Consider the following 18,335-nt stretch of genomic DNA (forward strand, 5'->3'; position numbering starts at 1 on the left):
AAAGTGTATCTACTGTTTGTAAAATGTACCAAGACTCCTACATTATACATCTACTGTCCCATATATTAGTCACCATCCTTCATTTATAAGTCTCTCTACATCCAATTATGTAGTAGCCAACCCTTGTTTATGGCTCCTTATGCACTTTGTCCATTTGCTGTACGTAGTCACTATTCCTCATACCTTGACTTGCCTACATTGACAAACAACTCCCTATCCATTTATATTTGTCATTACCCATAGTTCATAGTTATTTTTGTATCCACCACCTCCAATAATATCACTATGACAATGATGAACATATTAGTATATGAAGCAGCAAGGTTTATAATGCTCTCTAGTAGTTATCATGGTTGGATCAATTCCAAGTATTGTTCAAGGATGTAGCCCCAATTGACACTCAGAAAACTATTATTCCATGAACAACCTTTGGTTTTCTGGAATTGTGATAAAATAAATTACTGTACTTTTTCTTTTGTTGGTCTTTTTAGATATTTTTTCCTAATCACAACAAAAATATTGAACTTTGTTTTGTTATGACAGATATTTCATAGAATGAAAGGAAGTACTCTTTCTGTTAATTAGGTTATGTGTAATTTACACTGAAAATCAATTAAAGTTGAATATGAATACTTTACATATTTTTTTTAAAGAAATTGCATTAAGAGAAAAAAAAATTTGCTGTGAAACAATGATAATGTGAAATGTAGACAATTACCTTTTATAATCTTTTGCTAAGGTTAGATTCTCAGGTGGCTGGAATCATCTCATTCCTTTGCCCTTTGAGTTCCTTGTTTAAGGATCTTGAGTGGCATTTCTCTTCCTACTGTGTTATAAAACATGAACAATAAAACATTTAACAATTAAATCATTAACAGTAATGAAACAAATGAGCTAGGAAAACATTAGAACAAAAATTTATTAGTTAGAAAATAAACTACCATCAAACATGACATTTGAAGAAAATAGGTACCCGAGAAAAAACAATGATATAAAGACATTGCAAGTGAGTGAAAATTTAGTTCAGTTATAAAGAATCTAAAATAGCAATATGTAAATATATTTGAACAACATTTATTTAAAAACATAGTTGAAAAATAAAAAGGCAAGTGAGTGAACTTTTATGTAGATGAAAAGTGTTTTTATTCAATATTAATATTGCATTTAATTCAAATGATGTTTAAAATTAGTTGTGCCCGCATTTTAGTTAAAATAATGTATGCATCTATTATATGACAGTATCTATCATGTCAAATACATGAATCTACTGTACTGCTTATCCTACATGATGGGCAGCTGAAGTGAAAACAAAGGTGAGTAGGTGGGTATGTTCATGTAATATGGTTTTCAGAATGTGAAATGGTAATAAAAATTGTCTAAAATTTGTGTTCGTTTTAATAAATGATATATGTATTTCAAATATGGTAATGTATGTATACAATTGCTTTTAGCAGCTGCATACAGATATCGTAAGTTATTTATTTAGCAATATTTAGAATTATTGTTTGTATTATTAGAATCGAGGTCTAGTACAACGTGATGATATCACATCGGCTTAACGTGATGTGTATTGGATGTACTAAAATCCGTTAGAATTATAGATGATGTTAATGTTTATGAAAAATTGATGGCCTGTGTACAACGATGAAATATCGTAATGTTATTTGCATGAACTACAGGCTAATATTCATTCAAGTAGCATTGGTATTCGTGTAATATCTGGAAAACTTTCTTGGGATGGTTCAACATTACAATATTTTATATTTCAACTACTTTGAGCATCATCATATGATTATCATTGTCATTATAATCATCATCATTAAATATAACTACCATAATTTATAATAACTCATCATTTTTGTCTATTAATATAATAATGTGAGATATAAATATGATTTGTAAAGACATTTTTATAATAATATGATATATATCCCGGTAAATGATTTGTAAAAACATTCTTATTATGATATATAAATATGATTTGTAAAGACATTTTTATAATAATATGATATATATCCCGGTAAATGATTTGTAAAAACATTCTTATAATATGATATATAAATATGATTTGTAAAGACAAGCTTCATTGATTGTCATCGCTGTCATGATTATGATGATCATCATCAACGTCATCATCATAGTCTCATGATAATAATAATAATAATAATTATGAAAACTTGTAAAGCACCAATATCCGTTTAAGAGAAAACCCTTATGACTCCCCTCCACAAGAAGTCAATATATGACAGATAAAAGAAATAATGATAGTTTAAGGTCTAGAAAAAACAATTGTATTACATGAGCCGTACTTGGGTGAGCGTCACCATCGTATCACCATCAAAATTTAAATAACTATCTAGATTTGACCATCACCATCATTGTCATCATCATCATTCATCTCTGCTACTACCATCTTGATTTCAGCATCCGCATCAATAATATCATCACCATCAATAAAATATTTCTAGTCCTATTAAATTGATTTCCTTTCCCTACATTTATCCAACAGTGCTTCATTAACGTTTCATAAACTTGATATTATTATGAGATGCCCATACTGTATTGGAACTCTGCCTCCCAGGAATTTAGCAAACCTATAAATGAGATTATGATACTATGTAGAATTCATTAACTAATTATAGCAAGTGTGCTAGTTATTAAAATGATGCTGTGTCTATATTTATATTTCAGCCTCTGCCTCCTGAACAAAACAACCAACTTTTTTCTAACATCTTCCAGCACCGCTAACAAGCCGGTGTTTTTTTTTGTTTTTTTTTTCTTTAATAAACGCTTTAAAAATATGTTTATTATTATATATCTATTTGTCCAAGTCAACCATTATTAAATACATTATTTCCAGTATTTGACCATGAAATATTCAATATTGAAAGTGTTTTTTAAATCAAATTTTAATTATTCACACCTAAAATCACTTGATTTGAAAAAAAAGTATATAATTTGCATAATGTAGGGTAGTCACAAACTAAAATTGTTTGTTATTGTTGATCATGAAAATTCATATAAATTATGATAAACAATTTAACATCAATAAATTATGAGGATAAATAAAATAATTCAATATACTATGATAAAAAACATAGATGGATAAAAGTAAAGTAGTGATTTTTAAGCAATATATAGTAGAACCCCTCATTTACGTACGGCATGGGCCTGTCAGGAAAAATTTGGTCCGGGGCCAAAATCGGTCCACCGGACCGATTTTGGCCCAGCCAAATATAGTCCACATAAGCCAAAACCGGTCCGGCGTCTATTTAATAGTTATAACTCGTATTTTTATAACGTCGTTCATATTTTTTGTAATCAAATGATAGATAAATATCTTATCTCTTATTATCTCTTATTGTATAGCCTAATATGTTTTCATTCGTTATTGAATCATAGGTGAAATCACTGGTGAAAATTAAGTAAAGCTTCACGCCCATCATTAAACCATTTGGTGTAAAAGTACGAAAAGAAGTTAAACGATGTGGTCTTAAATCGTGTTGGTCCGCTTTAGTTCATTTTTTACCTTGTTTTGTTTTGGTTGTGTGTGCAGCTTATCGCCGCGACGAAGTACATGCAAGGAGGTATAAAATATTTTTATATACCTCCTTGGTACATGCATTCAATTCTGAGAATGCTTACTCCTTTTTTTCATGTATTATTAGAACCTATTGTATGACCTAATACCCCACACAATAATAAGGAATATTTAAAACTAATAAATTAGTCTTGTGTTTCATTTTAGGCCTAACCATCGGCCGCCGAAAACGATGCACGCTGTGTGTATCGCCTAGGCCTAGAAATGCATTATCTGGTGGTTTGATAAAACACTTCCTCAAAAGCTTAACAAATCAATCTGTCACTGCATAAGACTTTGCAAGTGTGGAAGATGCATACTTTCCTCCACTCCACGGGAGAAACAATCATACCCTACGAGCAGCAGACGAGTTACAAATGAAGTGGCCAGGCCGACGCGGACCAATTTTATCCAAGCGGGACAGGTTTTAGCGGCTAAAATCAATCCTGAGGACCGTTTTTAGTAGTCCGGCGGACCGATTTTGGCGGCCAAAATCTGTCCGCCGGACATTTTTTGGTCCGGACCAATTTTGGCATGACAGGCCCAGAGCCGTTCGTAAGTTCGGGTATTCGTAAAATCGGGGTTGACCCAAATTCCTATATATTTGCACTGGTACTACTTACACTGGCATAATCTAGGCCTAGGCTAGGCCTACAGGCTTACGCAGCTAAGTCTGAGGGGGCCTAGGCCTACAGTAGGCAGCTTCTAAGCATTCTCATCCCACTCTAGGCCCTACACAAATTTGTTTATATTGGACATTTTTACCTTCTTAAATACCTAGATTGTGGATTTTACTCCAACACAACTTCCATAGGTACTTTTTTATTATATATATTGATCATTCAATAAAACAATCAAGGATTATGTTGAATTTTAAAGCTGAAAACGATGTTTGAAAGAGAAGTAAAATTTGTCGCATGCACATGTTGTGAAGCCATAAAAAACACTGACTTTGAAGAGGCCCGTTAGAGGGCCTCCTTCACTTGAGAATTACATAGTACTGTATAGTATGGGGTGTTGTGCATGCTAATAACAGTTACAATTCGAGCGGATTTTTTTAAAAATCTTTCACTTCAATTTTTATGACGTCATCACCTTTATATTACATTCGTAAAATCGGGAATTCGTTAAATCGGGGTTCGTAAATGAGGGTTTCTACTGTAATATTTTTAAAAAGTTGAAAAGCCTGAAAATAAAATATTGCATATTTTAAGTTTGAATTTCTTTTAGTACCTGATATTAATAAACATTTTTAATACAAAAACTTTGTTTTTGTTTTCAGATGAAATAAGTTGTGTATTAAAACTGGACAGTGTGCACTATGGACAGACAAATTTCAAGCCAATTGGAAATCAGTGCTGGGACACAAGGTTTCTGATGGATCTGGAGAAAGTAAGTTAGCTCTGTGAAAACTATCAAATGTTATTTGACAAAAACATGTGACATGCCTAAATATAGTCATGGTGGCATCACATGACCATATATAGTCACACCATGACTATATATGGGCAGACCATAGTTTTTTGTCTAAGAAAATATGATAATCTGGACAGAATTTAAGACATTCATTACTCAAATAAATTGAGGCAAGGACTGAACAATAAATATAATTGCAATATTATTATTAGTAATATTAATATAGTCCTCTTCTGTTTATAGCCAATGTACTCAGGCATTTCCAGCAGTTCTTTCTTAAATAATGTGGCGACTTTATTAATCCGAGGTATTCCATATTAAGTCCATGCTGTGGTGTTACAGACACGTAGTTGTTATCTCTGATAATTTGCATTTTTATTTCCCTATTTATTTGATAATTTGCTTGTAAATAGCACTGTCACAGCTTTTCTTATTATGTTTAAGATTTAGCTATCTCTTAAAGTTCTGTCAATTCTATCTAACTTAGGCGAGACTCTTTTTATTCCTTGTTTCGCATACTTATTTTTTTTAAAGATTATCGGAGGAGGGCGGAATAAAAATAAAAATAAAATTGTGTTTTCTTATTTAGCAAATAGTTTTGCCAAAATCATCCAGACGGAGGAGATAAAAAGAAAATTATATGTGAATATAAAATACCATGGTTAAATGCTTCAAATTTATATAATTAGAAAGAAATATCTTATCTTTGGAGATTTCAAGGCCGCGGAGAACGTAATAAAAATAAAGAAAAACTTTTTTTTCTGAAATTTCCACTATTTTGTGACGGCGGGTGCGCTAATTGGCCAAAAATAAAATTTTATTTTTATTCAAAATAATCAATATTTGCAGTTGGCGGGTTTGCTAAATGAACTGTTGTTTTGTTTGGCCAAGTAATGCTGTGTTATTTGCTATATTGCCCTTTTTAAGCAGTTTAGTCTGTATTACTAATATATGGACTGATATTTAATATATAATTCAAATATCTCTCTTAGCAATTACAAGTGTGTCAAAAGCTTCATTGAATTCTGGCATCTTCAGCATATTCAAACCATTACAGTGTGTTCTTTTTTTTTTTATATAATTTGAACAAACAAGTAATCTTGTTACCACTATGGACGTTAAATGATGTTATTAACATAGTTATCTTGTCTCTAAATCATAGGGATTATTCCAACTAAGCTACGTAGAAGATAATAAAGCACCGAAGAATGATAAAATGTTTTTATGTACTGTAACCAAAAATAAAAATTCTGAAAAAAAATATTCTAATGTAATCTTGTTATTGTCCCCCCCCCCTCCCCAGGCTAGGGAGCTTGAGATTTTGATTTACTGGAAGGACTGGAGGCAGCTTTGTGCCCTAAAGTTCTTGCGGTTAGAGGACTTCTTGGACAACCAACGACATGGAATGTGTCTACAGTTAGAGCCCCAAGGCATGCTTTTTGCAGAGGTTAGTATTACTTACTAAGCTGCAATTATTATGTGCATTTAATGCGGTTAGAGAGAGCAGCGTTGTACCCGGTACAATTCCATTTACTTCTCTCCCTCTATTTCAGCTGGAGAGTTGAAATACAATTATAAAAACATGCCCGTCTTTGGGAAATGTTGTTTAAGCTGTAGCTCCTTTGTGCAGTATTGCCCACACTTTTCTGGGTTATCCTTGGTGTTCACTGTCACTGTAAATCAACATATTTTTATACAGGATAAATTATATCTTTTTCTAGGTTACATTCCATAATCCATCAATAGAAAGGAAGACAAAGTTAACACGTCAAAAGAAACTCTTCAAACACAAGGGCAAGAATTTCTTAAGACCCGGCCAGATGAATATCAATGTAGCAGCATGGGGTCGACTAATGAAGCGAGCCGTGCCAACCACCGCAGGATGCACATCGCCAACAACTTTCAGTCCGACTGAGGACCTGCAATCTGGTACGGTGTTCTCAAATAAGGATAAGCCGCTGGTTAAGAAGCTCAGCTTCGATGAAGAGGTACAACCACAGAAAGAGTCCCTTGTAAGTCCAGGCTCACCCATCCCAGTGAATTCTACAAGAAAATCAGCTGACGTGGAGGTAAGTTTTCTTACATACATACAAGTAATTTTAAACATGAATGATATTTTTTGCATTTTTGAAATGTATTAATTGCCATAATCTAGTAAAAAAATGCATTTAAATTTGTAAAGATTGCAGTGAGTAGATGCTTACAGTTTTAATCATGACAAAAACATTGAAAATTTTAAAGTAGTCTAAAAAAGCAATTAATTGTTGTTACATAATTTTATTAATTATTATTTAAATTTGTGAAGATTGCAGCGAGTAAATGCTTAAAGTCAAGATTGAAAATGCTTTTAAAGTCAAGATTAAAAGTAAATGCTTCCAGTAGTATGATAATTACATGATGAATTATACAGTAAAAGAAATTTTACAGTATAGTTTGTATTGTCATTTCTGTCTGATCTGGTATTATCACATCACATACCCAAACCTATCAAATTTGGGCTCACCACACACCATGAGTCACCTGGTCCATAGAGCGTGTAATAACATTCTGTTGGAAATTGCATGTTGTTTTTCAACAGCGAATCTTGCAGTGCATTAGACTATTAACATATAATGCATACATAATTTTCTCCGCGGTTAATACCCATCATGGACAACCTGGCCCCAATGTTTATATTGGATTGTAATTACGGGTCGGATTCTGTTTAGGACCATTTCATCTAACTTAATGTGATTCTCGGGGGAGAAGCCGGGATTGTAATCTCTAGTCAGCTGTTGTTAATTGCATCGTTACGTTGTTTGAGAATCTTTAAAACGATTATGCATGTGTGATGAGATACAGCATTTATTTCTGCATTTTAATTTAATATTGAGAGGTGCATGAATGTAACATAAGTACCTAAATATAATACATTTTATTGTTACATACAGTATGACATGATTTACTTTATGCAAAATTTATGACATTATGTTTATGTTTTCTATCATTCGGTAGTTCATATAAACGCATAATTATCTAGTTTATAGTGATTATTTGCGTAACAGAGGTTTTTCAAAAAGCCCGGAGGCTGAAAATAGTTGCCATTTTAATCATGTTTTTTTTAGCAGTCATCTCTTTCTCAGATCTATCTCCATCAAGTTCATCTGTGTAGAAGTTACGAGAATTCATTTGTTAAGTGTTTATTGGAGAAAAAAAGTTTGGAATCATCTTTTGAATCTATGTAGATTATTATCTTTAAATTCGATCTTTTAATTTAAAGAAATTTTGATTTTGCATGCTATCTTGTACTTGTATGATTTTTTTTGAAAAAAAAAAAGCTTATACAAATATATAATCATAATAATTATATTAATGCTTATTTTTGCAATATCAACTTAAGTGATAATTGAATCTGCATGTTTGTTTGAAAATGGTTGCATGTTTATTAACAATAATTAGAACCCTCAATCAACTAATTAAGGGTTCAGTCTAATTTATGATGGACACATATTGTGATTATAAACTTGGACAGACTAATAAGAAGATAAAAATCTCGAACATAAATTCACTGAAAAATGATTCCAAAATTTTCTTCCCAGTATCCAGAGTATAACTCTATCCTGGATTCTCCCATTTCCGACTCGTTTCTGCAGGATGCACTCAAGGCTTTTGATTTCCTAAAGGATTCGAGCACAGAGCTTATCGTCCAGCCCCCAGAACCAAAGACACGTGCTAAGCAGCTGATGACGTCGACCCCGGCAAGACCTCAGCCAATCCCCAAACAAGCTGGAACGTTGGAATGGTGAGATTGATTTTATTGGTTATGGCACCTAATCAGAGCGTGGTTTGCTGCTAGCTTAATCCTGCTTTCCTTAAAATTGTTAAACTGTCGCTACAGTGTTTTCAGTGCAATTGTACTGCGTAGCCGTACGGGAAGGCTCTTTGATTCAACTGACCAATCAGCATCACTCAAATCTGTCAGTGGTAGAGTGTAGCGATTGTATAGAAACCAAGCTTTACAAATCCCAAAGTCTTGGGTTCAATTGTCAGGGTTTTTCTTTACCACAAAACACAACTCTGTCAACCTCATAACATTTGGTTTTAGAGCATCATGTACAGTATCTCAAAATAATCATCTTTACTGTGGAATATATTCTTTTATTATCACCAAATTCTTAATTTTCCTTTCAATGGTCTTTAACTTGTTGGATTAATTAGTTAACATTTAATTTTAACTCACTGATAAAATTGGAAAAAAAACCACCCCAAATTTAGTTGCTGTGTATATTTATTAAAAGTTATTCTTTTAAATGGCAATTAAATGAGGTTTTTCTTAATTTTTAGATGGAAATATGTCTTCATTGATTTTTCGAAATATAGTCCTGAAGACGTATCACATGTGTGTAAATGAAATAAACAGAATAAAATAATAATTAAAATAAATTCTGTGGTTGCTGAGTAATTAAATGTTCGGAATCGTTTGAGTAGGTAATAATATCAGATAAATATAAATCTTGTTTTAAACATTGTTCACATTATTGTGACGTGTAGGGAAAACAGTATTCGGCTTTAAATTTGTTTTGTTGTTTAGTGTATAAATTCATGTGACATTTGAATGAGTGGGTCAGGCAGACTGTACATCAACATTATTACAATTCACTCCGACTCTGCAAGTACAAAACATCAGTCTCCTGCTAAACTCCTGTCTGATGGTTGTGATTTATTTATTTATTTATTCAATCATCCAACTGCATGCACGCTTAACCAAGAACATGATGGAACGATGTTCATTAGAACATACGTCTCTAAGCTTTAAGGAATGGATAGTATAATCTCTTTAAAAACTCATATGTCTACAACAAATCAATTTAAACCCAGGTAGATATTTCTCCTGTGTCATAAGAATGTATTTATTTTATTGTTATAAATATAGTTAAAAAACAAGGGAAGAATTTACATCTTTCATGTCTTTGTGATTTAGCACTTCTTTTTTAAAGAGAATCTATTAATAGTGTTGTTTTCAATGTTTACTTTGCACGGTTCATGTTGAGCAGGCTGAAAAGGTTACCATTGTGAGAGAAAGTTAAATAAATAATTAAATAAATGAGATTTTTTTTTATTGTGAAAAATAAAAACCAGGTGTTCTACATTATTTGAAATTCTTTGATTCTTGTATATTCCGGTGTATAAGCCGCACCTGTGTATAAGCCGCTCCCCTCCCCCCCCAATTAGGACCTGAAATATCACAATCTTTTGTTTCACCTGTGTTTTTAGTTTAGTTTTTAGTTATTTTGAAACATTGACATTATTTACAAATGTTCACATAAAGAAATTTCATCTTTTTTGGCCGATTCTTAAACAACAATAACTGGAAATGCGTGTAAACTTCTGGCTACTGCAATGAAACAACGTATTCTTGCTCTAGGCAGCTCTAGGGAAATCCCCATTTCTTGCTAGACAGTCGTGCTATGTTAAATTTTCAACATCAGTTTAGTTTAATAAAATAAAATACTTATTGAGTATATTTATCTATTTTAAACAATCATTTCTTTTTATTATGGTGACTAATAACAGTCGGTATTAGGCTAAAAATATTGGTAATTCTAGGCCTCAGTCATTACTACTCACAGCCCACTGTGCGAAGCATGCACCATAAACATGCTCCATGTTTTATAAACAAAAACAGAACTGGAGAAATATCGTGTGATACAAAGTTTACACATGTACAGATGATGTATGTCTTTCTACAGTTAAATTCCAGTAAAATAGTTATTACAACTTCAAGAAAACTCATGTTTTTTATTCTAAAATTATAGTGGTAACAATATTCTCTCTATAACGGTACAAGCCACCAGAAACCAGACGTCAAACAGCAAGTTTCACCAGCCCATGTGTGTTTTGTTGCAACATCGTAAATGAAGCTGCTCACGTGACTTTGAAGACCGTTTTGAGCAAAGCGGTTTCGAACAGAAATGTCAGCGTGTTTCAAAATTGTTTATGAGTGAACGTAATAATGAAAATAATTATTTAGACAACCCAAACCATTGCTTGAATGTCTTAGAAAATGTAGTAGGAATCCTAGAACAGCACTGTAGTGAGTATAATTACAAATATTAGGCATACAAACTGGTCCTACCCTAGGCTTATTAATTGGGTTAGCATGGGCCTAACCTAAACAGACGGCACTTGATTTTCGACGCGGCTCGCGATCTGAACTTTTTGGGAGTAGGTTAATGACCAATATATAGGCCGCACACCAAACTTCGGGGGGTGGGGGATCCCGTATAAAATTTACGGCTTATACACCGGAATATACGGTTCATTATAACTACTAAGCTCTATTTAATGACAAATTTTTTTTTCTTCATGTTAAAAATTTCTTCTTGCATATGATATTAACCCTTTCCAGTTGCAGTGACGCTTTAAGCATAATTTATAGAGTGGCCGTTGCTCAAACACCCTTAGTATTCCATTATAGTCATCTGCTGTGTTGCCTTCAATAGTAACTTTTGAAAATGAATTGTTTGGTTTTTGACTTATAGGGTCAGAGTTCAAAATAAAAACAAAATGACTATCCACCCAGTAAAAGAGTATGTTTGATTTTGGGATGGGATTGTTTATTAAAGGGAACGTGGCCTCGCAGCCGTACTTATTGGAAAGGGTTAAGAATATATTTGATATATAAAATTAATGTTTGAATATTGATGTTAATTTTCTTGCAGTGCTTCAATTGTGATGTCTGATTTCCGTTGCATAAGTGTCCTAGGACGCGGACATTTTGGGAAAGTGTTGTTGGCAGAGTACAAGAACACTGGTGAAATGTTTGCTATTAAAGCCTTAAAGAAAGGAGACATTATTGCCAGAGATGAAGTTGAAAGGTCAGAATTTCATTAATTTATATTACAATAAGTGTTCCCAAGCTATGTGTGAAATACTGAGATTGATGATGATAGTAGTCATCCCATTTTTGTTATTATACAGCTTTAGTTTTTCACGCTTAGTTAATCAGCTGCTATCCATGTCAATTTCTATATAAAATCTAATTATTATTTGTTACTTGGTTTTTTTTAATAATTTCTTTTCAAAATATTCTTGATTTTTAGTTTGCTATGCGAGAAACGGATCTTTGAGACGGCAAATACCCAGAGGCATCCATTCCTGGTCAACCTGTTTGCGTGTTTCCAGACGGAGCAACATGTTTGTTTTGTTATGGAGTATGCGTGCGGCGGCGATCTTATGATGCACATACACACCGACGTGTTCTCAGAACCACGCACAGTGTAAGAAGTCAGGAGTCACTACTTAAATTACTTAGTTAATTAGATTTAAAATATTATAATTAAGGACTTAAGTAGAACCAATTAATATGGTTAATTATAATTGCCCTCCAATAATAGAAGACCAGCTCTGCATTTCTTCAAGCCTAATAGTATACATTACATTGAATTTGCTGCTCAAATGACCAGTAAACGACCTATTTATAGATCATCGATGGTCCCAAATGATCAGCTCTAGAAAGTTCATCCTTAAAGGGGAAATTAATTATTTGTCCCAACTGCGAAGTGTGTGGGCTTCTTGTGCACCTCTCTTGCGTTGGATACTGCTGTGAAATTGAATCTGGTACACTGTATGAGATTTCTCCTATGGATTATGATCAAGCTTTGTTTTATCTGCAGTTTGTTGAAGTGAAAAGTTTGTTAATTGTTAATAATCACAGGAGACTGAAACTATCAACGCCCACTCAGAGTGCTATAATCATATAGCTAGTTATCAATCTAGCTAGTTATCAATCCACCTCCGTACTTGCAGTTTCTGTCTTCCACGCTAGATATTTGCATTTTACACATTGAACATTTAATTACCAAGAGTCATATATCTGAAAAGAAATAATTATTTGTTATATATATTGCAGTGGTCAAATAATAATAATAATATTAATAATAATATTAGTAATTATTATTTTTTTATAAAACGTATTTTCACATTTACATCTGTTCAAAGTGCTTTACATTAAAAGATGATAAAATACAATATTAGAATAGACAACATTACATAATGAAATTATAAAAATATTATCGGTATATAGAAAGACTACAAAAATATACTTATTATTATTAATTACATCATTAAAATAATTAAAAATTTGGAAATTCACTATCAAAGAAAAATAAATATATTTAATTACCTTACAAACGATAAAAAAGATGATGTATGAACTAACTTCATTTTAATGATTTCTACATTTGAAACTTTTCTGTGCATTGTTAGTCATTATTTATTTATTGGGAATAGTGGGAATGAATAAAGAAAATATTTACATCAGACTCAAACCTCCGGATTTCAAGGATCTCTTAACTAAATATTTTAATAACAAATAATAAGAGACGAAACTTATTAACAATATATTGGGGTTGTTTTTTTTTTAGAGAAGCAATGAAAAATAGTAAACAAATAACTCTTGCTTAATCTGTCTTACGCAACTTATAGATGAAAAAGTTTTACCTTGTCTTCAAGTGGATTGGGAATTGAATCTTCATGGATTTATAGACTAAGGAGTTAAAACGTACATGACATTTTCAGTCGCTAACAGCTACCATTCTCAAATGACTGGATGTCGTCAGTCGGCAATCTGTGAATATGAAGATTAGTTTCTACATTTTAAAAAGGTAGCTGTTAGCGACTGCAACTGTTCTGAGAGCTTTCACACATTCTCTGTCAATAAATCCAAAAATAAAAATAAATCCAATTCCTAAGGGTTATTTCATCCATTATTTCATTGTATTTATGTTATCCTTATTTATTATTTACTTTAAGTCTATGTTTAAAGGAATTTCTACTTGACAAGCTTTTCATGCCCCTGTCCCATATTTATGCCATTCTTTTATAATTGTTATTGAACATTTTAGTGTAATGAGACAGATATATAAAATTAATTATATAATAATTGTCATCTAGTATATATGAATGAAGTAATGACTGAATACATTAATGGATAACTGAATTCAATAAATCAATGAACTAATTAATATATGAATATGATTATATATATGCATGTTTATATAATATGTACATATACAGTATATAAACTATATGTGTCACAGTATTATATAAAGAAACATTTCCATCAGTGAATTATGATACTACTTTTTTCATAACAGGATTTAAACCTGTGATTATTACCATTACTCTGCTTATTCTCACACACAATATTCTTACAAGACACATTTTCCTTAAGGTATTGCATAATATGCAATCCAATAAGAACAGCTTGAAAGCATAACTCAGTTGGTAGAGTGACTGAATAGTAGTCATATGGTTGTAGGTTTTATGAAAAGTAAATGAGGATGTGTTATATATTATTTTAAATATAGTGTTGAATGGAGGATAAAGCATAAAATTAGTACTTATGTAGCTCTACAGTGACAAGCTGTTTTCTATTTATTGTATTATATGTTGAGAGATAACAAGCTGTTTTATATCTTTTCAGTTTCTATTCTGCTTGTGTTATCCTTGGCCTTCAGTTTCTACATGAAAATAAAATAGTATACAGGTATGACAAGCCAATATTTTAATACATCATTTATTTCAACAATTTCTAGTATGTTAAAATATGTGTAAAATGAGGGTTAATCCAATAAGTAGTATTAGCATAACCTTAATGTATATATATCTTAGATATAATTGAAGCTAAAAGATGTTTCTTTGGTTCCCATTGCCTGAATCTTCACCTTTTTCATCTGCAGGGATTTGAAGTTAGACAATCTTCTACTAGACGCTGAAGGTTTCTTAAAAATAGCTGATTTTGGCCTGTGTAAGGAGGACATGGGTTACGGCGACAGGACCAGCACTTTCTGTGGCACACCAGAGTTCTTGGCCCCAGAGGTATTGACAGAAACATCATATACCAGAGCTGTTGACTGGTGGGGTCTTGGAGTCCTCATTTATGAAATGCTGGTTGGAGAAGTATGTAGTGATTTATTATGTAATCATAATCATCATCATTATCTTCATAGCCATCTTCATTGTAAAATCATCATTATCACTAATTTTATCACCATGTTTATTATCAACATTCTCTCCATCATTGTCACTCTTATAATACTAATAAATGTATTAACCAATTTCCAGTATGGCGTATTGGTACCAATTAAAGGAAGTTGGTAGTCAGACTTCAAATGTGTTACCTTCATTATTATCATCATCGTCGTCATTGTCATCATCGCCATCACTTATAACATTTCTTTTATCATTTGTATTCACTGTAGACATGTTTTGAATCCATAAATTCTCAATAAGTTACAGAATGATCTAGTGAAAACTAAACTAATTATCATTGATTTCCAAACTTGTTGTGCATGTATAGTTATTCAAAATTAAACATGTAGAATAAGCTGAGATTGATTTTTTCGAACACTTTTGTAGTCTCCATTTCCCGGTGATGATGAGGAGGAAGTATTTGACAGCATAGTGAATGATGACGTACGCTATCCTAGGTTCTTATCAAGTGAAGCAATGGCAATTATGAAAAGGGTAAGTCTTGAATGCATCGTATGATCTAGTTAGCAATTCAAATTATTGTATCCGAATTTCTAGAACTCAAATCACAGTGATATTCTCATGACATGCATCGTTAGTGAGGTCATATCAACATTTTCAAATACTTGGGTACTATACCAGGGTTTTAGGTAGCCAAAAAAAAAAAATTTAACAATTTGGCTAATGTGGTATGAAAATAATTAGCCAAAATAGAAATTTGATTAGACAAAATGAAATAATATAAGCAGTGATAGCTTCAATTCCATTAGCTTTTTGACTAATTTTGAATGAAAATATTTAGCAAAATTCAGCTTTCATTAGGATTTGCTATTTGGCTAATGACAGCTTAAACACTGCTATACTTCATGATAATCTTCTTGATAAAATGTGCCTCAGTTTGTGATGAGAGACTTCAGATAATTTGTTGTGAATAATGTAGAGTGCTTTATGTAATTCAAACTATTCTCTATAACCAGTCACACATGAGAGTGTGTACAGTTCACCAGGCATAGAGTGAGGAATACCCTGTAATGTGGAATGTAATTTTTAGATAATTATTTTAATATTCCTTAATTGTGCATAGATAGTACTATGCTTTATAACCAGTCACAGGTAGTGTGTGTACAGTTCACCAGGCATAGAGTAATGAATGCCTGGGATGTGAATTGTAAAATTATATAATAATATTATTCCTTAATTGTACATAGATAGTAGGTACTACTGTATGCACAAGTACACAGACTTGGACCAAATGATTTGAATCAAAGATAAACCGTACCTTGCCGACATCTAATATACAAATAATGAATGTTTATGAGTAGAGTAGGGTAGACTATTTCATGAGGTGGAAGATTGGATGTTCTATTCAACGAGGTGTTTCAACGATTCGGCATTACTTTCATTCAGTAATTCTTCAAAACCTTATTCGCTCAAAAGTACATATGAACCAGTACCGAATGAACCTGGCATTTTATTGGCGTTGACTAGTACTCCAATAACCATGGAATAGTCATTTTATATCAATTCATGTGACCTGTTTTCATCCAATCAAATGAATAGAATTTATACAGGTGTTGTATAATGGTTTTTATAAATGTTTTTATGGGTAGCTACTAAGGCGCAATCCAGAGAGACGACTAGGAGCTGGGCCACGAGATGCTGAAGACATTAAGAAGCAGTTGTTTTATAGGGTAAGTTGAGTAAGGAGTGCCTGAGTGAGATAAAGCTTTGTAGATTGGAGGCAAGTGTGATTATTGAGTAAGGTTTTTGCAAAAAGGGTGATATATTTAATTTATAGATAAGTAGTAATTATACAGTAAGTGTTTATCATTGACACTGTATAGTTAACAAAGTGGCATGGAAGATAATTCGACATTGACAAATTTTCTACTTACTGGTACGGGCATTTAAAATTCGCCTTTTCTTTTTGGTTATAAAGCGCAATTGTTTTCCCTGGACATTGGGTCCACATGCTTTAATTGTTGCTGCTGGTAATCAGTGCAGGAGCACGCAACCCCCAACAGGTACCCATTTATACTCATGGGAGAAGCAATGCAGATAAAGTGCCTTGCCCAAGGACACAAGCGAAATGCACAGCGAGGGATTGAAACGCCGAGGTTGAGAAACCAAACCATTCCAGCTCCGCCAAACCACTTCAGAAATGCTTCTAGGCATTTGTTATTTAAGGTTGTTTTGTTTTGTAATTACTGTATAATATTTTTTAAAGATACTTAAATACAATCATCATCTTTTTAACAGAATATGAAGTGGGAGGATCTGTACTACAGACGTTTGGTACCTCCATTTGTTCCCACTGTTGTAAGTAACTGAAATTATTTTAATTAATTCGTCTATTCCTTCTTAAAAATAAAAAGATCTATATAAATGTATTTATATCATGTATTTTACCTGAAATCAGCAGAGAAACTTAACTTTATACAGCAATTATGCTTTTTGTTTATCCTGTCTCTGACTTTTGGTCTGTTTTAATTTTTATTATTTGTAGACGAAATAAATGAAATTGAATGAGTCATCTATTTTATATTTTATCTAATTTTGTATATTTTCTAAATTGCCAGTAAAATGTGTACATGTAAATGAAAAACAATTATATAGAAACAAAAACATAATTTCTTTGCTTTTTTAGCGGTCATCTGAGGATGTTAGCAATTTTGATGAAGAATTCACCTCAGAAATGCCAATCCTTACACCTCCAAAAGATGCACGGCCTGTCAGCAACGAGGAGCAAAACATCTTTAAGGATTTCAACTATATGGCAGACTGGTGTTGAACAGTATTGGCTACCAGTAACTCATTATTTGAAGTGAAAGAAATTAAATAGCGGCATTAATTGAATAATGAGGTCAGGCCACCATTGATCGGTCTATTAGTACCTACAGTAGCAAAAACAGTGTTTATGCCTGCCTCCTTGAGGTGAGAAACACAGTACTATTACTAAACAAGTTCTCTTGAAGCAGGAAACATGCCTACTCTCTAATGATGAGAAACTGAATTCTTTGCCTATTGGAGGATTAGGGAAGGTGAAAGATTGTATGCCTGGTCTCTATAGACCACTTTGGTTGATGAGAGTTGGGAACCTAAATTTGAAAATATTAAACATGGAAACAACAGCATATGAACATTCTTGATGCTTTGAAATGACTTGTTTGTGCCTGGTGAAGGTTGTGAATAATAATCTGTTATTCAGTGATGAATAATAATAATATTATTGACTTTGAAAATTGAAAAATTGCAAGGTAATATTTTTTGTCGCGTGTACAACAAAGTAAAGACTTTCATTATTTAGTGTTAGCATGACATAATT

The 18,335-nt window shown here is 32.4% G+C and overlaps 1 protein-coding gene across 2 annotated transcripts in view; it reads left to right on the forward strand.

Moving 5' to 3' along the window:
* The window catches only part of LOC117106826 (serine/threonine-protein kinase N2-like), a 47,619-nt gene extending 29,284 nt beyond the window's left edge, over positions 1-18,335 (forward strand). The window contains exons 6-17 of one of the 2 annotated variants that reach the window (XM_033248294.1): positions 4,863-4,972; positions 6,300-6,443; positions 6,718-7,065; positions 8,575-8,777; positions 11,698-11,853; positions 12,079-12,255; positions 14,463-14,525; positions 14,719-14,938; positions 15,398-15,505; positions 16,621-16,701; positions 17,270-17,329; positions 17,658-18,335. In XM_033248294.1, the coding sequence (XP_033104185.1) occupies positions 4,863-4,972; positions 6,300-6,443; positions 6,718-7,065; positions 8,575-8,777; positions 11,698-11,853; positions 12,079-12,255; positions 14,463-14,525; positions 14,719-14,938; positions 15,398-15,505; positions 16,621-16,701; positions 17,270-17,329; positions 17,658-17,801 (1,814 nt within the window). In that variant the 3' untranslated portion in view covers positions 17,802-18,335. The remainder of the gene's footprint in view (positions 1-4,862; positions 4,973-6,299; positions 6,444-6,717; positions 7,066-8,574; positions 8,778-11,697; positions 11,854-12,078; positions 12,256-14,462; positions 14,526-14,718; positions 14,939-15,397; positions 15,506-16,620; positions 16,702-17,269; positions 17,330-17,657) is intronic. The other variant, XM_033248295.1, reaches the window with a different exon arrangement.

The sequence above is a fragment of the Anneissia japonica genome, unplaced genomic scaffold (genome assembly GCF_011630105.1).
Source record: "Anneissia japonica isolate Jap-2015-1 unplaced genomic scaffold, ASM1163010v1 scaffold1165_len1893470_cov193, whole genome shotgun sequence".
Taxonomy (NCBI): domain Eukaryota; kingdom Metazoa; phylum Echinodermata; class Crinoidea; order Comatulida; family Comatulidae; genus Anneissia; species Anneissia japonica.